Source organism: Ciconia boyciana, chromosome 1 (genome assembly GCF_034638445.1).
Source record: "Ciconia boyciana chromosome 1, ASM3463844v1, whole genome shotgun sequence".
In the NCBI taxonomy this organism is placed as follows: Eukaryota; Metazoa; Chordata; class Aves; order Ciconiiformes; family Ciconiidae; genus Ciconia; species Ciconia boyciana.
In genome coordinates this window covers 220,150,178-220,171,880 of record NC_132934.1, presented here as the reverse complement: position 1 = coordinate 220,171,880, position 21,703 = coordinate 220,150,178, and the positions used below count along the sequence as shown (strand labels likewise).

The 21,703-nt window shown below is 74.8% G+C and overlaps 3 protein-coding genes across 5 annotated transcripts; 1 reads left to right on the top strand and 2 right to left on the bottom strand.

Moving 5' to 3' along the window:
* Nucleotides 1–480: 480 nt before the first annotated feature.
* On the bottom strand, nucleotides 481–3,937 carry CCKBR (cholecystokinin B receptor). The gene is made up of 5 exons (XM_072855653.1): nucleotides 3,678–3,937; nucleotides 2,263–2,514; nucleotides 1,904–2,168; nucleotides 1,645–1,772; nucleotides 481–1,369 (listed from the first exon to the last, which is right to left on the bottom strand). Exons 1-5 carry the CDS (start codon nucleotides 3,838–3,840, stop codon nucleotides 855–857), a joined length of 1,323 nt encoding a protein of 440 aa, XP_072711754.1. The 5' UTR covers nucleotides 3,841–3,937; the 3' UTR covers nucleotides 481–854.
* A 336-nt stretch (nucleotides 3,938–4,273) lies between these two features.
* CNGA4 (cyclic nucleotide gated channel subunit alpha 4) lies at nucleotides 4,274–14,683 on the bottom strand. Its single transcript, XM_072861448.1, has 7 exons — nucleotides 14,439–14,683; nucleotides 7,848–7,958; nucleotides 7,592–7,698; nucleotides 5,898–6,893; nucleotides 5,366–5,821; nucleotides 5,139–5,299; nucleotides 4,274–4,324 (listed from the first exon to the last, which is right to left on the bottom strand). The coding sequence occupies exons 1-7, from the start codon at nucleotides 14,681–14,683 to the stop codon at nucleotides 4,274–4,276; spliced, it is 2,127 nt and encodes a 708-aa protein (XP_072717549.1).
* Nucleotides 9,631–21,219, top strand: FHIP1B (FHF complex subunit HOOK interacting protein 1B). Of its 3 annotated transcripts, none has more exons than XM_072851070.1 (13): nucleotides 9,631–9,708; nucleotides 10,170–10,213; nucleotides 15,362–15,647; nucleotides 15,816–16,340; nucleotides 17,017–17,175; nucleotides 17,248–17,334; nucleotides 17,470–17,637; nucleotides 17,778–17,857; nucleotides 18,104–18,273; nucleotides 18,381–19,406; nucleotides 19,483–19,661; nucleotides 19,753–19,915; nucleotides 20,419–21,219. In XM_072851070.1, exons 3-13 carry the CDS (start codon nucleotides 15,510–15,512, stop codon nucleotides 20,712–20,714), a joined length of 2,991 nt encoding a protein of 996 aa, XP_072707171.1. In that variant the 5' UTR covers nucleotides 9,631–9,708; nucleotides 10,170–10,213; nucleotides 15,362–15,509; the 3' UTR covers nucleotides 20,715–21,219. The 3 variants fall into 3 exon arrangements, with proteins under 3 accessions (XP_072707171.1, XP_072707170.1, XP_072707169.1); XM_072851069.1 differs by having other exon boundaries at nucleotides 15,738–16,340; nucleotides 17,065–17,175; XM_072851068.1 differs by having other exon boundaries at nucleotides 15,738–16,340.
* The last annotated feature ends 484 nt before the right edge of the window (nucleotides 21,220–21,703 follow it).

Sequence of the window (21,703 nt, the reverse complement as noted above, 5' to 3'; positions counted from 1 at the left end):
GCGTGCCCGGCTGTGCCGACCTGCCCAGCTGCACGCTTGCCACAAGCGCCGGTGAGTGCCGCTGTGTGCGCGCATGTGCAGTGTGTGCGCGCACGTCCACGCGTGGGTGCGATCCGTGTTTACGGGAGTGTGCTCGTCTGTGTGCGGGTGTGGGTGTGTGCCCTGGGGTCACGCCTGCAGGGCTGTGCCATGCTGTGCTGTCCCGGTGCCGTCCCCGTGCCATGCCGGTGCGGAGCCCGGCAGAGCTGTCCCAAGCCCCAGACACAGACCCACCGCTCCCGCAGGCAGCGCCGGCCGCTGCCCCAGGGGTCCACGGATTCCCACAGCAGAGGGGCCCGGCCCCGCGGCCCCCCCGCCCCGAGCAGTGCGGCCCCCCCGTCTCGGCCGGTTCTGGCCCACATACCCCCGGTGCCACGAGTGGCTGGGCCGGGCACGGCAGGAAGCAGCGGCGCAGGCGGGCCCAGGCGGGCGCAGGGCGAGTTTATTGCGGCCGGAGCCGGGGAGCAGAGTGGGGAGACCCTGGGCTGGGCTGGGGGCACCTCGACCCCTGCCCACCCCTGACCTGCAGGCCCCGAGAGTCCCCGGGGAGCCCCTGCCCCGGGTCCTCACCTCCAGCCCAGCCTGGGCCCGTGAGGCGCGGAGCTGCGGGGCACCGGGGGTCCCAGGTGTGTGCGCGGGCTGGCGAGGCCTGAAGGCAGACGGGCAGGGGGAGCGCACGGATGCACGGGGGGCTCTGGAGGCTGGGGCTGTGCCGGGCTGTGCCAGGCACGGGGGGCGTGCGGAGGGGGCCAGGGCAGGGGGGCACGGGCGGTGCAGGCAGGGCCCGGGGGGCAGCGGGGGCCGGGGCGGCCGGCTCAGAGGGGCCCGAGGCTGCTGACGGTGGTGTAGCTGAACTTGGAGAGCGAGGCGTTGGCATTGGCCACCTCCTCCTCGAGCGGGCGGTGCGGGCAGGCGCGGCGGCAGCCGGCGCAGGTGGCCAGAAAGGCTTTGCGGAAGCGGCGGTTCATGAAGCAGTAGATGAGGGGGTTGGCGCAGGCAGAGATGTAGGAGAGGAGGTGGATGAAGGAGATGGGCGTCCCCGAGAGCGCCCGCTGGGCTGCCCGCGGGGCAAAGGCGCGCCACGTGTTGGCGGTGAAGATGGGCAGCCAGCAGAGGAAGAACATGGCCACGATGACCACCAGCATGCGGATCACGCGCCGCTTGGCCACCAGCTTCGCCTCCGAGCTGTTGATGCGTGCCCGGTCCTGCTGCGCGCCTGCCGCACCCAGCGCCCGCAGCTCCAGCGCGCCGCCCGGCCGGGAGAGCTGCAGGTAGCAGCCGTCCCCCTCGTCGCAGGCGGGCGCCAGCTCTCTGCTGCCATTGCGCTGGGCTGTGGGGCAGAGGGGTGCGGTCATGGCCATGGCACCGCGGGGACCCACATCACCCCAAGGCCACAAGCACGTCCTCCGCTGGGATGCAGCGGGGTGTCGGGACGGGACGCGGCACAGGGCACTGCCCAGGGAGGCGTCCCCAGGGAACCCCCCAGCTGTGAGGACCCAGGGTGGGGGCTGAGCCCTCCCCCTCGTCCCGGGGCAGGGGGTCTGCCTGTGCGAGGGGCACGCAGCGGTGCCCCCAGCCCTGCCCCACGCCAGCCCGGCCCCTCACCTGAAGCCTCCCCCTTGATGTCCAGCTCGAAGTGGATGCCTCGGTAGAGCTCGCGGGAGATGAGCCCATAAGCCACTATCATCACCACGCCCGGGATGAAGAAGAGGACGAGGAGCAGCAGGACGTACCTGGAAGATGCGGCGCCCATTGCTCAGCGGCCCCTCGCCAGCCCGGCTGCAGCAGTGGGGCTGGTGGCCGCACCGCGTCCCACCTTGTGCCGGGGTCCTGGGGGCGGGCGGGGATCCTAGGACCAACTCACCAGGCCTGCCGGACGTGCTCGCTGGGCCAGTCGTGGGTGCACTGGCTGACGGGCAGGAGGGTGCTGCGGGCGGGCACGGTGCGCGTGGTGCTGTAGATGGCGTAGGGCAGCATGAGCAGTGCCGAGAAGAGCCAGGTGCTGGCGATGACCCGGCAGGCGTGCGAGCGCGTCTGCCAGACGCGGGACTGCAGCGGGTTGCAGATGGCACTGTACCGCTCGATGGCGATGGCCACCAGGCTGAAGGTGGAGACCGAGACGGAGACGCCTGCGGGCAGCGAGGGTCAGTGCCCGTGGCACGGCACGGCATGGCACGGCACGGCTCGGCCCTCCCCCAGCCCCCGCCCGCCTCCCCCTCGTACCCATGAGGTAGGCCATGAGCTTGCAGACGGCCTCTCCGAAGATGAAGGTGCCCATGAGGTTGGGGACGAGCGTGAAGGGCATGCAGCAGAGCGCCAGCATCAGGTCGCTGAGCGCCAGGGAGAGCAGGAAGGAGTTGGTGACGGTGCGCAGGCGGCGGTTCAGGAGCAGCACGGCCACGACCAGGGCGTTCCCGCAGACGCTCAGCACGAAGATCAGCACGTACAGCAGGATGCGCACCGTCAGGTCCAGATCTGCGGGCGGCAGGGTCACGGGATGCCCGTGGGTACACTGGCACAGGCGGGCAGCGTGGCCGAGCACGGTCCGGACACCTGGGCTCCGGCTGGCTCCAGCCCATGTCCAGTAGGCTCGGTGGGGAGCTGGCAGCCGGGCGCCCGCGACCCCTCCGTGTTGCTGCCGCCGCAGCGGACATGGGGCTGGGATGCCCCGTCTGTCCCCCCGGCTCGGCTCTGTGGACATGCCGCTGCCCAGGCTGGGCTCCGGCGCCACGGCACCCCAAGCTGGGTGGGTGCTGGGGCCGGAGCCGCGGTGTCCCCGTCCTGCCCTCCCTGGGCCGAGCCCTCGGCCGCGCAGGCAGGACGTGGCTGCCTGCGGCCACCCCGGGCCTCTGCCCTCCCGGCGCAGCGGGAGCCGGTGCCCAAGTCCCCGAGCCGCCGGCCGCGACCGGGGCCGTTCATCCCCCGGGAGCCGAACAACAGCCGGTGCTGGCGTCGCATCCCGCTGCCTGCGGAGCCCCGGCCGGGCGCGGTGGGGTGGGGTTGGTGGGCTGGGGGTCCCGGCCCCCGGCAGCGGGGCGGGGGTGCGGGGCGGGCAGTGGCTGCGCCCGGTGGGGCCCCTGCCGGGGTCCCCCTCCGCCTTCCCGCTGCCCCCCCGCCCCGGGCAGGGCCCCGCCCGGACCCGGGCAGCCCCGCCGTGCTGGCCCCGCCGCCCGCCCTCTGGCCCCGCAGCCGGGCACCGCGACCGCCGGGCTGTGCCCGTGCCGCCGAGCCCCCAGCCCGGGGCGCATCCCTGCCGGGCCGGGGCCGGGGACCGGGGACCGGGGTGGGGCTGGGGCTGGGGATCGGGGCTGGGGCCAGGGACCGGGGGGCCGGGGCGGGGCTGGGGCTGGGGCCAGCGGCTGGCGGGGCGTGCCGGGCCCGGCGCGGCGGGACGGGGGCGCACGGGGGGCACGGCGGGGGCTCTGGGCTGCACCGGGCACGCAGACAGGGAGCACCGGGACGCGCGGCGGGAAGAACCGGGGTGCGCCGGGCAGGCGGATGGGGTGCACGGCGGGCTGCGCCGGGACGCGCGGCGGCGTGCACCGGCATGGACCGGGCAGGCAGAGGAGGGGGAGCGCTCGGCGGGACGGCGGGGTATCCCTCCCGTCCCGTCCCGTCCCGTCCCGACCCGGTCTCACCTTTGGGCGCCGGGGGCCCGCGGAGGCCCCTGCGGAGGAGGTCGCAGGCGGAGACGTTCCCGGCGGAGCCGGAGCCGGTGCCGGTGCCGGCGGCGGGGCCGGAGCCGTTCCCGGGGCGGCAGAGCAGCTCCTGCAGCGACTCGTTGAGGCGCCGCGGGTCCATGGCGCCGGCGGAGCCGCCCTCAGAGCCGCCCCGCGCCCATCGCGCCCGCCCCGGCGGCGGCACCGGCGGCGGCACCGGCAGGAGGCTCCGCTCCGCGCCGGAGCCGCCGGGAGAGTGAGCGGGGGCGGCGCCCGGCGCGGGGCGGGCCGGGGGCGGGGCGGCGGCGGGGGAGCGGGGGAGCGGGGACGGGGCTGGCGGGGGCGCGGGGCGGCGGGACCGGGCTGCGGCCGGAGCCGGCGGGGCCCCGGGCGGGCTCGGGGGGGGGACTCGGACGGTGCTCGCCGGGGGCGTCCGCACGGCCGCGCCCTGGAGCGCTCCCGGGGCACCGGGCGGCGGCGGCGGCGGCGGTCACCGGGCGGCGGTCACCGTGTGGCGGCCACCGTGGCGGCGGTTACCGGACCGCTGTCACCGGGCAGCTGTCGCCGGGCGGCTGTCACCGTGTGGCGGTCACCGTGGCGGCGGTGCCGGCGCCCGCGGCTTCTCCCTGCGGGTACCCCTTGGGGGCGGCACCGGGGCTGCTGGACCCGAGCTGCCCCCCGGCCCCGGCCCCGGCCGCGGCCCCGGGCCCGGCTCGCCCCTACCCCGGGCCGCTCCCGCCCGGTTCCCGCCGCCGCTTTTCCCGGAGCCCCGGCACAGCCCGGCGCCCCCGCTGCCCACCCCCACCCTGCCCGGGCCCTGCCCTGCCCCTGCCCCTGCGCCCTCCCCTTCCCCTTCTCCTTGTCCTGCCTCTACCCCATCCCCATCCCATCCCCATCCCTACCCTGCCCCCACTCCTGCCCCAGTCCCTATCCCTACCCCTATTCCTGTCCTTCCCGGCCCCTCTCTTGTTCCTGTCCTGCCCCTGCGCCATCCCCGTCCCCATCCCCATCCCCATCCCGATCCCTGTCCCCATCCCTGTCCCCATCCCCATCCCCATCCCGGTCCGATCCTGGTCCCAGTCCCGTCCCCGTCCCCGTCCCGTCGCCCTTAGAGCGCTGTCCGGGTTCATGAACAACTCATCGTTACCTAGCAACAGCTGTCAGTGTTACCTAGCAACGGTTGTCAGTGTTACCTAGCAACGGCTGTCACTGTTCTAGCAACGGTTGTCCCGGTCACCCAGCAGCCGTTGTCGCTGCTGTCCCACCCCCAGGTTACCCTCAGCGCCGGGGGCCTGTCCCCCCCGGGCCCCGCACCCCTGCGGGACCCCGAGCCCTGGGGGGACCCTGCACCCTGAGGGGACCCCCTGACCTGGGGGGACCCTGCGCCTTGGGGGGACCCTGCACCCCTCTGGGACCCTCTGATCTGGGGGGACCCTGCACCTTGGGGGGACCCTGCACCCGGCTGGGACCTTGTGCCCTGGGGGGACCCTGCACCCCTTGGGGACCTCGTGACCCACTGGGACCCTGCGCCCTGGGGGGACCCTGCGCCCCGCTGGGACCTCGTGCCCCACTGGGACCCTGCACCCTGGGGGGACCCCATCCTCCCGCAGGACCCGGTCCCTGGGCAGGACCCCATGGCATCGCAGGATCCTGCACCCTGGGGGGACCCTGTGCCTTGGTGGGACCCTGCACCCTGGGGGGACCCAGTCCCCCAGCAGGACGCTGCGGTGTGGCAGGGCCCGCTCCCCGGGCAGGACCCGCTCCCCGGGCAGGCCGCCGCCGCAGCCGGCACTCCAGGCGCTCGACGCGCAGCGCCAGCTTGAAAGCGCTGGACTCCAGCTGGGCCAGCAGCCGGGCCGCCCGGGTCTGCAGCCCCTCCAGGGCTGTCTCCAGCGCCTGCGCCTGGCGCTCGGCCTCCTCCTCTGCCGCTGCCGCCGCCGCCTCGGCGTGCACGTCCAGCTTGCCCATGCGCAGCAGGAGCTCGCGGCCCTTGGCCTCCATCACGGCCCGGGCGCTGGGGAACTCGGCCAGCACCTCCGCCAGGTCCTCCTTGGAGAGGCAGAAGAGGTCCGAGTAGCCGATGCTCATGATGTTGGCCGTGCGCCGGTTGCCCGCGATATTCCCTGAGGGGGCAGGGGCTGCGGTGAGGCCAGGGGGGCCGTGGGGCCGTGGCGGGGTGCAGTGGGGCAGGGGGCTCACCTTTGATGTTGATGAGGCTGATCTCCCCGAAATAGAGCCCCTCGCCCAGGATGGCGAGCTGCGTGACGCCGTCCTCCGCCACCACGGCCAGCCGCCCGTCGCGGATGAAGTACATCTCGTGCCCCACGTCGCCCCTGCGGCAGACGAACTCGCCGGGGCCGAAGACCTGGGGCCGCAGCCGCAGCACCAGCTGCCGCAGCACACCATGCTCCCAGCTCTGGAAGAGGCCGACGCAGCGCAGGGCTGGGAGGTGGACGCTGGCCGCCACCTCGGCCCGCAGCCCCAGCGGCAGGTGCCGCAGCACCGCCTGCTCCGCCAGCAGCTTCCGCTGCGCCCGCAGGTGCTGGTGCCAGTGGGCCACCCGCCACGCCAGCCGCCCACCCACGCCCTGCTCCCGCAGGTAGCGCCGCACTGGCTCGGGGTCGGGGTAGAAGGCGGCGTCAGCAGCGTTCATGTTGGAGATGATGGAGCCGATGCTGCCTGTGATGGTGGCGAAGCCCAGCACGGCCAGGAGGAAGCCGGCGGTGACGAAGAGGAACTCCTCCTCGCGCTGGGGCTCTGGTGTGTCGCCCACGGTGGCGAGGACGAGGGTGGAGAAGTAGAAGCTGTGGAGGTACTGCCGCAGCGGACGGGCGAAGCCGGGGCGGCTGGCGTTGGGGCAGACCCAGGTGTCGGTGCCCAGCCCCAGCCGGGCCGAGAGGGCGAAGTAGAGGCAGCTGTGCCAGTGGATGGTGATGAAGACGTAGAGCATCAGCTTGGCGACGCGGAAGGCGTTGGGGTGGGCCGTGCGCATCTCCCGGCGGTCAAAGGCCTCAAAGAGCCGCGGCGCCCGCAGGCAGCGGTTGGCACGCACCGCCGGCACTGCCAGCCCCAGGCGCAGGTAGAGCAGGTCGGTGGGCAGCACCGCGGCCACGTCCCAGGGGAAGGACAAGGAGCGCAGGTAGCGCCGCTGGATCCGGCCACGGTCCCGCACCAGGATGCCATCCTCCAGGAAGCCTGGGGGGCGGCGGGTCAGGACCCAGGGGGCTGCCGGGGCTCCTTGGCGGGGGGCATGCTAGCACAGAGGGGTGTCCCAGTGAGGGGGACCCCTGAGTGAGGTATGATGGGCTCGGGGCGGCGCAGGGTTTTCCCGTGCTGGGAGGAGGCTGGTGGCAGAGGACCGTGTGGATGCCTGGGACAGGGCGCAGGGGGGTCCCTGAGCCTGATTCTCCCAGAAGGGACCCCAGGACGGGTGTCCTGTGGGCTGTTGCTGTGGGCTGGGGGTCCCCTGTGCTGCCTGGGCTGCCCATGGGGCTGAGGGGCTCGGTGGTGGATGCTGGCACCCCAGAGTGCCCGCCTAGGCCCACCGCCCCGTGCCGGGCTGACTGATGGGGTGACGGCCGTGCCTGCCCAGTGGGGGTGTGCGCGTGTGCACGTGCATGTGAGCGTGCACTCGACGGTCTGGCGTGTGGGTGGGTGCATGCGTGTGTGTGCGCATGTAGACACGGGCACGCACGTGTGCGCGCATGATGCGGGGCTGTTTGCACGTAGCTGCGAGCGCACACACACGCCTGTGCACGTGTGTACACACAAACATGTCTGTGCACACAGGTGAGTCCGCGTTTGCATGTGCAGCCGTGGGCAGGCGTGGGGCAGGCAGGGGGCAGGCAGGGGGCCGGGGCATGGCAGGGGCACGCGGGGGCGCGGGCACCGACCGGTGTGGAGGCACACGGCGATGTCCAGCAGGTAGAGCGCGTCGCAGAGGTAGTCCAGGCTCAGCCACAGCACCGTGTGCTGCTCCTGCAGGTCAGGGAAGCAGGACCTGGTGGCACGGGCGGCGTCACCGGGGCTGGGACGGTGCCAGCGGGTGCCAGGACACCCTGTGCCCCCGCCCCGGCCCCTGGGGCCCACCCTCACCACGGGCGCTGGGGGTCTTCGGCAGCAGTGCCTGCCCCGCGCCTGCCCGGGCACCTGCAGACGAGGACGATCCAGTTGTAGAGGATGGGCAGTGCCATGGTGCTGATCCACCAGTAGTACCAGTCTCCGGAGGGGTCCAGGGTCCAGCTCCGGGGCGCGGCGGTGCTGCCGGGGGAGGCAGAGGGACCTCAGGGCCACCCTATCCTGGCTGGCTGCAACCCCTACCCGTCATGCTGGCCCCCGGGCCCCACCAGCCCCACACCGTGCCCCTGCTGCCGGTGGCTCCTTGGCTGAGCCGGCCCCTCACCGTGGTACAGGGTGCTCCGTGCCTGCGGCCCCCATGGGACCGAGGGGGGTCCCCACCACGTGATCCCACCCTGGGCCCCACGGCAGGGAGCCGTGCCACGCTCACCCCCAGGCATGTCCGGTGCTGGTGCCAGGCTCAGCTGCGGCGATGAGCCCGGTGGTGCCGTGCGGCTGGGGCCGAACCCAGCGGCGGGACAGCAGGGAGCTGAGGCTGTGCATCCTGCACCGCAAGTGCGGGCGCTGGTGAGGGTCCTGCGCCCGTTCCCAGGCACCCAGTGGGTGCTGTAGCCCAGCAGCGGCACCAAGTGCGGTCCCTCAGTGGGACCCAGCCGCGTGGCTCTGCCAGCGCCGGGTGCATCCTGGCAACGCGGGGCTCCCCAGGGCGCTCACCGGCCCACCGGGATGCCAGGGCTGCAGATGGCCGTGTCTCCAGCCACACCGGGCATGCAGACAGGCAGAGCCGGATCCTGTCTGTGCTGCTGGCGGGTGGGGGCACGCCAAAAGAACCGGCGCCGTGGTCAGGGGTGGCAGGGCCAGATGGGCACAGGCGCTCGGTGCCAGCACTGGGCTGGTGGGTGCTGGGGGACCCTGGATCACCCACGGAGGTGGCCCTGGGTCCATGGGGCAGGGACACGCGCCAGAGTGGGTGCCCCAGGGCCCTGGGCAGCGGGAGCCACAGGTCGTGGCCGACGCGGGTGCTGTGGGGGCACTGTGCCCGTGTGGGTCTGAGAATGGGGCGCTGGGTGCTGTGGGGGGCACCGCGCCCATGGGAAGGCGGGAGGAGGGACGGGGGCACCGTGCAGAGTGCCAGGGATGGTGCCGAGTGCCGGTGCGGGGTGTCCCCAGTGCGCGGCACAGCCGGGTGCCCGATGCAGCTGGGCACAGCAGGGTCATGGTGCACCGTGCAGCCCAGTTGCCCGTGGCCAGGGCGGTGCCCGGTGCCTGGTGTGGTGCCCGGGGCCGTGGGGCAGTGACAGTGCCCGTGCCCGCTGCTGGGGCCGTGCCCCAGGGCTGCCCCAGAGCTGGAACCCGCTGCCCCCTGCCCGCGGCCCAGGGGCGGCTCCGGCGCCCGATGGCTGGTGCCGGGCAGTGCCCTCTGCAAGACGCGGTGGCAGCGGTGCCCGGTGCAGGGGGTTACCCGATACAGGGGTGTCCGGTACAGGGGTGTCTGGTGCAGGGGTACCTGGTGCAGGGGGTATCTGATACAGGGGTGCCCGGTGTAGGGGTGCCCGGTACAGGGGTGCCTGGTGCAGGGGTACCCGGTGCAGGGGCTACTGGGTGCAGGGGTAGCCGGTGCAGGGGTAGCCGGTACCGGGGGTTACCCGGTTCCCGCCCGGCCGAGCCCGCCCCCAGACCCCTCGGCCCGCCCGACCCCGCCGTAGTCCAGGCCCCGCCCCCGAGCCCCGCCCCGGGCGCGGCGCAGCCAATGAGCGCTCCGGATCGCCCGGCCCCGCCACGCCCCGGGACGGCGCGCCCCGCCTACCGAGGCGGGCGGGGCGGGGCCGTGCGCGCGGCGGGCGGGGCCGTGGGCGGGGCCTGCGCGGCCGGTGCGGCGGGCGGCGGCGGGAAGATGGCGGCGGGCGCGCGGGGCCCGCAGCGGGGGCGGCCGGTGAGCGGCGGGGGCGGCGGGCGGGCGGGCCGCCGGGAACGGGAACGGGAGCGGGAGCGGGAACGGGAACGGGAACGGGAACGGGGGGGGGCTGCCGGGAACGGGGGGGGCGGGCCGCCCGCCGAGGAGGCCCGGCGGGGTCGGCCTGGGCTCGGTGGGGCCGCGCCAGGCGCCCTTCTGCCGTCGGTAACGGGGCGCCCGGGCCGCCGCCTGCCCTTGGCCGTGCGGGGCTGCCCGGCCGCGGGGTGTCCCCGTGCGGGGGATCCGGTGTCCCCGGGGGTGCCCCGGTCCCGGGGGTACGCGGGTGCCGCGAGCCGGGGCGGGGAGCGGCCGGGCCGGGGCCTCGGCTGGGCCGCGCTGCCGTGGGTGCGGAGGGGCGGCGGGGCCGGGCCGGGCCGGGCCGGGGGGCGGGCCGGAGGGCGGGCCGGGCCCCGCGTCCGACGCCTCCTCTCCCTCCCCAGGTGCGGCGCTGATGGGACGGGACCCGCCGCGACCTTGACCCCAGGTAGGCGGCTCTGCCCGCGGGCACGGCAGGCGGCGGCCGGGGGCCGGGGGGGGGTCCCGGTCCCGGTCCCGGTCCCGCCGTGGCTCCTGGGCGGGGGCCGGGGGATGCCCGGGGTGGGCAGCTCCTCGCACGGCGCTGGGGGGGCCGGCAGCCCTGGGCACCCAGGGCGCGACGTCCGCCCGGCAGCGGGGACGCGCGGGAGGGGGCTGCGGGAGGCGGCGGGGCTCGCCGTCCTGCCCGTGCTCTCCGGCACCGGCCCTGCGGGAGCGCCCGGCTGTCGGGCTGCTGGTCGCTGCTGTCGCTGGCCCCTGCCCCGCGGTGAGCGGTTTTGGGTGGGCTGCCTCTGGCCGGCAGCGAGATGGGGCCGAGCTGCCGGCCTGGTGCCTCTGGCCTGGCGGCGGGTGCAGGGGCAGGCAGCTGGCTGCGGGGCGGCCTTCGGCCTCGCCGGGAGCCGCGGCAGCCCCCCACTGCCGCGCACCTGCAGTTGCCCTGCGGCGAGTGGGGTGAGCCCCGCGCCGTGCCCCTACCTCCCGGGGTGCAGGGGAGGGGGCCGGCGCCCACCGGGCGCGGAGGGACCGAAACGCCTCCCCTGGGGGTGGCCGCCACCCCTCTGCCCGGGGCTGCCCGCTCCCTGCCTGCCGCTCCCAGCAGCCTCTGGGAGCCCCTCGTCCCTCTCTGCCTGCGCTGGACTTTGTCCCCGTCCCTGCAGGTGGCGGGGGGCAGCCGGGCCCTGGCAGCGGGCTCTGTGCCGGGCGGCTCCGCAGGTGCGCAGCCCTTGCCGGGCCTTGGCAAGGGCGCGGCGCTCTGCTCGGTCTCTGGTGCACGGGTCGGGGGCTGAGGTGGGCGGCCGTGGCCTCGGCGTCCCTGCCCTTGCTGTGGCGGCACCCCGGCTGCCTCCCTGTGTCCCCGGCCGCTGGACATCTGCTGCCCGTCGACAAGCTGCCTGCGGGCAGGACCTGCCTCCTCCCGGCGCGAGGGTGCTCGCCTGCGGCTGGGACGCCTCGCTGCAGGCTGGCCCAGGAGGCTGGTGCTGGCGGGCGAAGGACAGGCTCCCGGTGCGCGGGTCGGTTCTGCGGCGCCGTGCCATGCCCCCGCGGGTCTTGGCTGGTGTCCAGGTCCGCTCCGCGTGTGGCGGGGAGCTGAGGCTGGGGCAAGGAGGGCGCAGGTGCCAGGACGGAGCCGGCAGGTCCCGGCTCTCGGGGCTGTCGTGTGGTGGACGGGTCCCTTGCCAGCCCGGCCGGGGGGCTGCCCGCCCTCGCGCCTGCGGCACGGCTGTGGCTGTCCCCTGGTGTGTGACGTCCCGTGGGTGCCACTGGGCTTTGCCTTGCTATCCCCGCCTCGGTGATCGCTTTACCCTGCTCTGGCTCACCCCCCGCCCCGCTTCGCCAGCCCCTGCGAGGGGCTCGGACGGGGACACCGTGCTGGGCAGCCTGACTGCAGCCTGGCGCGGGGCGTGAGCCGCGGTGCCGGTGTGCTGGGTGCTGCCCCTGCCCGAGGCCGCTCTGCACGGGGGCTCGCCCCGGCGTGCTGGCCTTCAGCGAGGTCTAACTTTAGCAGCTGCAGTCAGACCTCACCCGCCTGCGCTGGAATGGGATGCCGGTTGTGCCGTGGTATAAATATGCCTGGCCGGTGCCTGAACCGCAGGCGGGGCGTGCGCCTGCCGCCTGCCACCAGCACCGCTGTGCTCGGCTGCCGGGGGGCTTCATCCCCCTCCTTAGTGTGCTTGGGGAAGGCGCTGGCGCTGGGGCCCTGCCCTGCCCGTGTCGGCTTTCGGCTGTGCCTGCTCCAGCCCTGCCGCCGTCAACTTCCTTCTTTCTGCCTCCTGCGGTTTGAGTTTTCTTTAATGGCCGCTTTCGTTTCCCTCCTGCCATGGGAGCTCCTCTGCCCGCTCTGCCGTGGGGCCGTGTCCCAGGGGCAGCCCACCTTCTCCTTGCGATGCGCCTTGTGCCGGCTTCTCGCTGCTCCTTGCCGAGCCCTGGTGTGTCTGTGCTGCCGGCGGGGCAGCGGTGACTTGCCGTGGGGCCGCGTGGCGTGGGGCTGCTCCCGGCCCGGCGGCAGAGGGTGGAGGCCGGAGCCGTGCCCTGTCCCAGCACAGGGGCCACACGCGCTGGCTGCTCCCGGCCCCGGCCCCTGTGCCGGGCCGCCATCCCCAGGGAGGGCTCTGCGCCTGACCCCTGCCCCGGCACGCTCCGGCATGCCCGCTGCACGCTTGGCACGCATGGTGCCTGGCCCTGCTCCGGCTGTCCCCGCAGCGCGTGCTGCCCGGCTGCCCGGGGAGGTTATTTCTGGCAGGGCCGGGCAGCTGGGGCTGCCGGTGTGGGAGGCTGCTGGTGCCGCTCTCCACGCTGTCGCTCTTTCTGCACGCTGCCGAGGGGGTTTGCGGGGGCTCTGGGACGGGGGCTGCGGTGGCTTCTCTGGGGCCAGCCCCCACCCCAGGCTGCCCGGGGACCCCGGCAGCGGCAGCGGGTGCGGGCGGCTGGCTCCCGGGGCAGCACGGCGCTCTGTGCCCGTGCCTATCCCCACGCTGCGGTGGGCCCAAGCGGTGGCGGGGTGCTGGGGCGTGGGGCCCTATAAATATCCCCGCTGGCTCCCCGGCAGCAGTGTCGTGCCGCACCATCTGTGGGTGCACCGTCGGTGCTGCTGCAGCCGCCCGGCTGGGCTTTCCCCAGCTTTCTAAGGGCCGATGCTGCTAGTGCCCCCGTCCCTGGGGCGACGGCGGCGTTGGGGCCGGTGGGAGCCCCGTCCGGCACGCTGCCTTGGCCGCGGTCGGTGCCGCTCGCGGCGCAGCCTCGTGCCGTGCTGCCTGTCGTCCCTTGTGCCGGGCGAGCTCACGTTTGCGACACCCAGGATTTTGCTTGGAGGACCCGCTGCCTCCTCCCACGATGCTCTTGCCCGGGGGTCCTGCCCATGCCCCCCGGCCCCGGGGCGTCGCTGTGGAGGCGGCTGGTGCCTCCCCGAGGGGCTGTGGCCCCGTGTGCTGGTCCCTCGGCCCTCCCCTGCGCCCCGGCTGCTGGCGCTCTGCCCGCACCCCTCTCCGGCTTGGCCCCCCTGTGCGGGGCCCGGCACATCAGCGCCCCAGCCCGGCTGGGGGGTCAGCCCCAGCCTGCTTGCGCACCCCACCACAGGCTCTGGTTTTGATGGCGGCCCGCTGTCGCGGCCTTGCTGTCCCCAGGTTCCTTGCTGCGGGGCGGGGGGCCTGCACCAGGACCGCGTGGGCTGCGTGGGATGGAGCCAGGTGCGATGGAGCTGGGGCGCTGGCAGGGTTGGGGGAGCAGACCCCGGGCTGGCTGGGTGGGTTGGGGGGGTTCCAGCGTTGGTGCTGATGCACGAAGCCCCGTCCCCACCGTGGGGCTGCCGGTGGCTGCGGGTGGGGATGGGGGATCTCGCCTCCAAGGGACGGGGACAGCCCCACGTCGCTGGCCTCGCGCAGGCGGCAGGATCTGCTGCTCCCCGCCACTGTCGCGGCGATGGCGGGGCCTGAGGTGCCACAGTTGGGGAGAATGTGCTGAGCTCAGTGCGAGGGGTCTGTGGGCATCCCCCCTCCCCAGGCAGCGGCTCCGGGGGCACCTCCCTCCCATCCCTGCCCGTGCGCGGCACCCGTGGTGCAGCCGGGTGCTGGGGGCTGCCATCGGGCCAGGCCCCCGCTGCAGTGGCTGGGGGGCCCGTGACCCCTAAGCTGGCTGCTGCCGGGCCGTCGGTCCCGCTGGCTGTGGGACGCGGGGGCAGGCGGCTGTCCCGGCTGCGCTAGCTGTCCCTGCTGGGCGCCGGGTGCTTCCCACGCACCCGGCTGAGTGCCGTGGGCCGGGCCGGCTCTCGGGTTCAAAGTGCGGATGCTGGGTGTGGATGCAGGGCCGGCAGCCAGAGCCCTCCCAGCCTGTGCCGCCCCGGCATGCTCACCCTTCCTCTTCCCTGGCGCGGCTCCCGGTGCTCCGGCAGTCCTTTCTGCCAGGCCCGGGGCCGGCAGCCGTCCCCTTCTGCAGCAGGCGTCCTTTTGGGGCTGACACGGGGCGGGCAGTGCCGCGTGGGGCAAAGCCGCCGGGTGCGGTGCTGCTGCCGGCTCCTGTGCAGCACTGGGGAGCTGCACCCTGGCTCGCTGAGGTAGGTGACGTGGCGGCCCTGCCCCGACCTGTCCCGCCGCCCGCCCTGGCCCCTGCCCGGGGAGCTGTGCCCGGCGTGGGGCTGTGGGACGGCGTCGGCACCGGCTTTGCTTCCACGTGCTCCGCACCTCCGCCAGCCCGGCTCGCTGCGGCGCTCCCTGTCCTGCTCAGCGGTGCCGGGCGGCAGCCGCGTGGATGCGCTGGCCTCGGTTCTGGGGCCGGCGCCGCGCTGGCTGCGTGCCATCCCAATGCTGCTTGGCCCTCGAGGGCTTTCACGGCGCCTCGCTACCGGGCTTGCTCCTCCGGTGACCTGCTGCGCTGCACCGGCGGCCGCGGCCGAGCCGGCGGTGCCGGCAGGGCGGTCGCTGCCCATCCCTGCGAGGGGTCGCACCCGCACTGCTCCCCTCCCGTGCTCTCTGCCTGCCTGTCCGGTGGCTGCGTGGCAGCTCCGGCTCCGGGACCACGCAGCGGCCCCGCGGCGCCGCCCTCCCAGCTGCCCGGGCACCCCGGGGCGACGCTTCTCCAGGGCACTGGCTACCCTTGGCCCTTGGCCGGGGTCTGTGCCCCGCTGCCACACGGGCAGGGCCGCAGCCGCACCGTCCCGGGCAAGACAAGCACGGGGTGTGGGCAGCGTTGCTGCCAGCCGCGGACCCATCCTGGGGTGGGAGCAGCTTCCCCAGCCGGCACCTCCGGGGGGCCGGGTGCCCCTTGCGAGGGGGGGATTGGTGGCGGAGGGTGATGCAGGCAAGCAGGCAGCTGCCTCTGGGCAGGGCAGGCGCGTTTGCATTTGCCACTGTATTGCCGCGGGCAGGACCACTGCGAGGAGCCAGAGGCAGCGCAGGGGGGCCCTGGGCTGGGACGGGGGTGTCGAGGGGGAGCCGAGATGATCCCGTGCATCCCAGCCGCGTGGTGGGGTGCGCCACCGGGCCCGGGCTGCCGCCTGCCTGCCCTCCCTCTCGCGCCCCGTCCCCCGGGCGTGGGGTGAAGCGCCCCGGCGGCGCTGCGTGCCCCCTGGCACCGTGCGGGCTCTGAGCCGCCGCTCTCTCCGCAGCCCAGCCCGGGGTGGCAGCAGCATGGAGAGAGGGGCCCCGCGGCCCACCCGCTCCCCTGTGGCCCCCCGGTGCCGCCAGGCAGCAGTCGGATCCGTCCCGGCGCACGGGGCGCCCAGCCGCTGCCCGTGACCGTCCCCCACCCTGCCGATGGAGAGGATGAGCTGGCTGAGCAAGCTGAACCCGCGGGCGGCCGGGCAGCGTGCCCCCCGCAGCGCCAGCCTGCAGAGCCCCGTCACGGCCGACCCCGAGACCTGCCTCATGGTCTTCAAGAACCACTGGTCCCAGGTGAGTGGGGGCCGGGGCGCGGGGCCGGCAGCCGGGACCCCCCTGCCCGGCACTCGGCTCAGCGCCGCCGTGCCCCCCCCCCCGCCCCAGGTCCTGCGCATCCTGGAGCGGCGCGGCTGCAAGCCGGCCCTGGACGACCTCAGCGCCGTGCGCAACAACACCTACCAGATGCTGAACCTGCTGGCCGAGGACCGGCCGCGAGGGGAGGCGGCTCGGGGGCCCATCCTGGAGTTTGTGGCCTCGGAGAACCTGCTGGAGCGGCTGCTGTGCTGGCACCTGCAGGGCGACTTCACCGAGGAGCGCAAGGTGGAGCAGCTGAAGCTCTACGAGATGCTCATCAGCCAGGCCCGGCAGCCCCTGCTGCGGCACAAGCCGGTGCTCACGCCGCTGCTGCGGCTGCTCAGCCTCTGCGCCGAGCCCACCTCCGCCCCGCTGGAGAACAGCCTCGTCCTGCTGCTCAACCAGCTCTGCGTCTCTGTGGCCAAGGAGCCCTCCATCCTGGAGCTCTTCTTCCACAGCCACACGGACCAGGGCCCCGCCAACCTCATCATCTTCTCCCTCCTCATCCCCTTCATCCACCACGAGGGCGTCCTGGGGCAGCAGGCCAGGGACGCGCTGCTGCTCATCATGGCGATGTCCGCCAGCAACCATGCCGTGGCCAAGTCCATCACCGAGAACTCCTACTTCTGCCCGGTACGGCCGGGGGTGGCCGGGCTGACCCGGCGCAGTGCCCCCCCTCCCCAGAGCGGTGCCGGGACCCGGCTGGTCCCCGGGAGCTCTGTCGCCGATGCAGGGTCGGGTTTGGCTGCCGGGGCAGGAGGCACTGCTGTCCCTGGAGGAAGGTCCTGCCCTGGCTGGGGAGCCTGGGCCGTGGAGCAGGGAGGGCTTGGAGGTGGAGGGCTTGGTGGTGGGCTGGGGACGAGGGGACGGTGCCCTGGGGACAGCATGGGACGCAGGGCCCAGCAAAGCTCCCCTGCTTTGAACTGGGATGGAGGAGGGCGGGTTTCCCCGTGGGACTGGTGTTTGGAGGATGGTTGGGTCCAGCGGCTGGAGACCCAGAGCCTCTGGCAGCCGGGAGGCAGGAGCAGAGCGGCAGGGCTGGTGCCGGGGCTGGTGCCAGGGCTCCACGGTGCATGCTGGGGCAGCGCTGCAGGCATCCGCACCAGCTTTGCTCCTGCTGCCTGCCCTGCTGCCGCCCTCCTTCCTGCCCTGGCTCCGGCAAAGCGCAGCTCCTTCCCCGTCCGCATGCTGGCTGCCGCGCCGGGCGGGACGTCCCGGGTGGGCTCGGCTGAGGGGACGCCGTGGCGGCAGGGGAGGCAGTGCCCGGGGGGCTGGCGGCTCGGGGGGAGCTGAGTGCCTGTCCCCCCAGGTCCTGGCCACGGGTCTGAGCGCCCTGTACTCCTCCCTGCCCCGCAAGATCGAGGTGCGGGGGGACGACTGGCACTTCCTGCGCCGTGAGGACTGGATCGGCGTCTCCTCCCTCGTCCTCTTCATGAACTCGCTGGAGTTCTGCAACGCCGTCATCCAGGTAGGGCGGGGGGCTGCCAGCCCCGTGTGGGGCTGGCCGCGGCCCTGACCTCCCCGCCGCCCCGCTCCGCAGGTCGCCCACCCCCTCGTGCAGAAGCAGCTGGTGGACTATGTCCACAACGGGTTCCTCGTGCCTGTCGTGGGGCCGGCGCTGCACAAGGTGAGGGACCTCCCCGCAGCGGGCGCGGGGCTGCCTGCCAGCCTGGGCAGGAGGTTTCCTGCCCGTGTGGGTGGGCAGGAGCCCCCACGGGTGCCCGTGTGGCCCAGCCCCGCGCTGAGCTGTTGCCGCCCGCAGACCTCCATCGAGGAGATGATCGCCAGCACAGCCTACCTGGACCTGTTCCTGCGCAGCGTCAGCGAGACGGCCCTGCTGAAAACCTTCCTGCGCTTCGTCCTGCTGCACCGCCACGACAACAGCACCATCCTCGACACCCTCGTGGGCCGCATCAACAGCAACTCCCGGGTGAGAGGTGCTGGGCTGAGCTCCCGCCCGGCCGTGGCGCTGCCCTCCCGCCCCGCTGTGGGGCTGCCCCACGGCACTGCCCGGCTGTGGCGCTGCCCTCCTGCCCCGCTGCGGCTCCCTCACCTCCCGCCTGTCCCCAGCTCTGCATGGTGTCCCTGAGCCTCTTCCGGACGCTGCTCAGCCTCAACTGTGAGGACGTCATGCTCCAGCTGGTGCTCAGGTAACCGGCCCCGTGCCGCCGGCGCGGGGGGCCAACCTGCCGCTGCCCCGTGCCAGGGGAGGCTCCTCGGGGACGTGGCCTGGGGCGTCGCCCCCAGCCGTGCGCGCGAGGCAGCCGCGTCTCCTGCCCTGCTGCCAAAGGCATTGGGGTCCCCCCCGTCCGCAGCCAAGTCCCGATCCCCCGTGCGCGGTTCCCCCGCGCGCGGCCCCCACCTGCGGCCCCACGCACAGCCCCGTGCCCCCCCAGGTACCTGCTGCCCTGCAGCCATGTCATGCTGAGCCAGAAGCGGGCGGTCAGGGACCTGGACATCTACGGGAAGACGGCCGCCAAGTTCCTCTCCCTCATCCCGCGGTGCTGCCGTCCCGAGAGCCCGCCGCCGCCCGACCGGGAGGAGGAGCACGCCGCCTGGTCCAAGGGTATGGCACCAGGGTCCCCGGGCCCGCGGCCGCGGCGGGCTGTTGCCGCAACGGCTGCCGCCCCGCGTCCCGGCTCCGTGCTGAGGCCCCTCTGCGCCCGCCCGCAGGCCACGGCAGCCCCAATGTGGACTCTTCCTCGGTGGTGACGGTGCCGAAGCCCTCCACGCCCTCCCGGCTCTCCTTCTTCACGCGGCAGCAGAGCGCGGCCCCCGAGGCGGCCGGCCCGCCGCCGTGCTCCCCCAGCACCCCGTGCGGCAGCCCCTGCCACCGGCCCGGCAGGTGGGAGGAGGTGTCGGAGCTGGACAGGAACTACCTGGAGTACCTGCGGGACGCGCGGCGCAGCATCGACCGCTGCGCCTGGGCCTGCCGCGTCTGGTCGGCCCCCTACGATGGCGAGGAGCCCAGCGCCGGCGGTGCCGTCCCCCCGCCCGACGGCGGCCCCCCGCTCGGCCCCGACTGCCTCGGCGCCCCGGGGCCCCCCACCCCGCGGACTAAAAAGAGGGGGCTGCCAGAGGAGGGGGCGAGGGAGGGGCAGGGCGGGCCCCCCGGCAGCGGCGGCGAGCCTGGCGGCGGGGGGCCCGGCCCCAAGGCCCGGGACTCGGGGACCCTGGTGAATGGGGCCCATGGGCCGGCAGAGCCAGGCCGGCCCGAGGGGGACGTGGCGGTGAAGAAGGTGCGCCGGAGCCCCCAGGGTGAGGGTGACGGCATGGGGCCCCCCCCTGAGCGGGAGCACCGGCCGGTCCTGGCGCAGAACGGGGCCGCGGTCCCCCCGGCCCCCCGGCCGCAACCCCCGGGCTGGGAGCCGCTGCCCTCGGTGGACTCGCTGATTGAGGAGCTGCTGGCCCGGGTGCCAGCCGAGCCCAATGGGGCCGGCGTCACCATCGAGGCCTTCACCGAGGAGCTGCAGGAGATCGAGGCCGAGATGAAGAACGGCGGCGGGGCCCCGCCTGCCCCCCAGGAGCCCCCCGAGGTGCCCCTGTCCCGCGAGGAGGAGGAGGCCTTCGCCAGCTTTGCCGCCCTGCCCGAGGGCGACGCCGCGGGGCGGGCGCTGCCGCGGCCGCCGGACCCCCTGGCCCAGCTGGTGGCCAGCCCGCCGCGGGCGGTGGGGCCGCCCCCCAGCCAGCCCTTCACAGGTGGGGCCGCGGGGCTGGGGCCGGGGGCTGCCGCTGCCTGCGACCCCGCCTGACGTGCCCCCCCCCCTGCCCGCAGGCCCCTTCGTCTCGGTGCTGTTCGGGAAGCTGGAGAACATGCTGCACAACTCGCTCTACGTCAACTTTCTGCTGACGGGGCTGGTGGCCCAGCTGGCCTGCTACCCCCAGCCCCTGCTGCGCTCCTTCCTCCTCAACACCAACATGGTCTTCCAGCCCAGCGTCAAGTCGCTGCTTCAGGTACACCCCGCGCCGGCGAGGGTCCCCGGCACCCTGCGCGGTGCCCGGCCCTGCCCGGGGCCGGCTGTCACGGCGCTCCCTCGCCCCGCAGGTCCTCGGCTCGGTGAAGAACAAGATCGAAAGCTTCGCTGCCAGCCAGGAGGACTTCCCGGCTCTGCTCTTCAAAGCCAAGAAGTACCTGATCGCCCGGGGGAAGCTGGACTGGGTGGACGCGCCCAGCGCGGTGCCGTCCCTGCGCCGCGCCGAGACGCTGGGTGAGGGCCGGCAGGGCTGCCGGCGGCTCGGGCGAGGGCTGGGGCCGGGCGGGCAGCGGCCGCCCCGGCGAGGCACGGCACGGGGGCTGGGGGCTGCGTTCCGCGAAGGGCTGGGCCTCGTACAGGGGGCTGGGGGCTGCGTGTGGCGCTGCACGGAGGGTTCGGGGCGGCAGGGAGGGCTGGGGGCTGCAGGTTGCCTTGTACAGTGCGCTGGGGGCTGTGCAGAGGGTGGGGGGCTGCCCCCTGTGTTGCAGGGAGGGCTGGGGGGTGCAGGTTGTATTATAGAGAGGGTTTGGGGCCGTGCAGAGGGTGGGGGGCTGCAGGTTGCCTTGTACAGGGGGCTGGGGGCCGCGTGTGCCGTTGCACGGAGGGTTCGGGGCGGCAGGGAGGGCCGGGGGCTGCACATTGTACTATACAGAGGGCGGGGGGCTGCCTCTCCCTGGGTGCCGGGGCTGGGGCCGGGGGTCCGGGCCGTCGGCGGGGGACTGACCCGCTCCCCGCAGTGAAGAGCCGGAAGCCGTCCATCGGGGAGTTGATCCTGCGGCACACCAACAGCCCGACGCGGGCGCGCCAGGCGGCGCAGCTCGCCTTCCAGCACGTGCGGGACGGGCAGGTGCTGCAGGCCCTGGCCGGGGCCTCGCTCTTCCGTGGCTCGGCCGAGCGGCAGAGCGAGGCGCTGCGCGTCAAGAACGCCGTCTACTGCGCCGTCATCTTCAGCGAGTTCCTGAAGGAGCTGGCGGCCATCGCCCAGGCCCATGCCGTCACCTCTCCCTTCCTGACCGAGCCCCCTGAGGAGTGACACCCCCCCCCCCCCGGCCAGCGCCTTTTTAACCACCCCCAGGACACGGACCTTTTTAATTTATTGGGGACGAATGTTTGGCTGAGACCGTGCTGCAATACGTACAGGAGCGATCGGCGGCCCGCTGCCCCCGCGGCTTGGGGGGCGGCAGGGCAGGACCCTGGGCGGCCCCGGGCGCGGTGGGGGGGGGCTCGGTGGGGCGGCGGGGGCGCGGGGCGGGCTGGCTCTGCCCCCCTTTGCCTCCCGCTGCTCCCCGGGGGCCGCGTCTGCCACGGGGCCCTGCTCCGGCCCGGCCCCGGGGTGCGGGGTGCCCCGGCCCCGCTGGCGGCCATCGCCCACCCGGCCCCTCTCTATGCAACACCCACCGCCCGCCCCGGCCAGCCTGCGCCGCGGGGCCCCGGGGCGCGGGGCTGGGGGGGCCGGGGTGAGCGGGGCTGGGGCAGTGCATGAGGAGGGCTGCGTGTGTCTGTGCTGTGTACAAGCCCTTCGGTCATAAAGGGTCTGGTCGAGGGCATCGCCCGCCGCTGCCTGCGCCGCTGCCTGCGCCACTGGGGCGGGGGGGCTGGGCTGGACACCGCGGTCCCCCCCCGGCGCGGCCGGGGCGTGGGCCAGGTCCCCGACTGCGGACGCAGTGCGTCGGGGCGCCCGGCGTTGCGTGGCCTCGGTGCTGGACCCCTGGCAGTGGAGGTCTGGGAGCGGGGCAGCCCCAGGAGGGGCGGAGGGGGGTCGCTGGGGCAGGGGGCCCTCGTTCCCCACGGCACGGGGCCCCGGTGCTGCTCGGACCCCTCTGTCCCGGCTGGGAGCCCCCAGGCGTGCCGCTGGCCTGGGGCACGGCCGGCATCGGGGCGCTGCGCTCCCCCCACCGCGACGCCCCACGTCTGCCCTCCCGGCCCCCTCTTCTGCCCGGGGGCTCGCGCCTTGGGTCGCCCGTCACCCCCTCCACCAGGCGCTGGCCCCCAGCAGCGCCCTGAGTCCCGTGCCCCACATCC

Coding starts and splice junctions, on each gene's coding strand:
- CCKBR (XM_072855653.1), bottom strand. CDS start 3,840: ATGGACCCGCGGCGCCTCAACGAGTCGCTGCAGGAGCTGCTCTGCCGC. Junction 2,169..2,262: donor GCTCATGGCCTACCTCATGG/GTACGAGGGGGA, acceptor CGCTGCCCGCAG/GCGTCTCCGTCTCGGTCTCC. Junction 1,773..1,903: donor GAGCACGTCCGGCAGGCCTG/GTGAGTTGGTCC, acceptor CGCATCTTCCAG/GTACGTCCTGCTGCTCCTCG.
- CNGA4 (XM_072861448.1), bottom strand. CDS start 14,683: ATGGGCAGCGACCGCCCTGCCGGCACCGCCGGCTCGGCCGCGGCCGCC. Junction 6,894..7,591: donor CGCCGTGTGCCTCCACACCG/GTCGGTGCCCGC, acceptor GCCGCCCCCCAG/GCTTCCTGGAGGATGGCATC. Junction 5,300..5,365: donor GGGTCCCACCAAGGCACAGG/GTCCCCCCAGGG, acceptor GTCCTGCGGGAG/GATGGGGTCCCCCCAGGGTG.
- FHIP1B (XM_072851068.1), top strand. CDS start 15,510: ATGGAGAGGATGAGCTGGCTGAGCAAGCTGAACCCGCGGGCGGCCGGG. Junction 17,176..17,247: donor TCTGCAACGCCGTCATCCAG/GTAGGGCGGGGG, acceptor CCCGCTCCGCAG/GTCGCCCACCCCCTCGTGCA. Junction 17,335..17,469: donor TGGGGCCGGCGCTGCACAAG/GTGAGGGACCTC, acceptor TGCCGCCCGCAG/ACCTCCATCGAGGAGATGAT.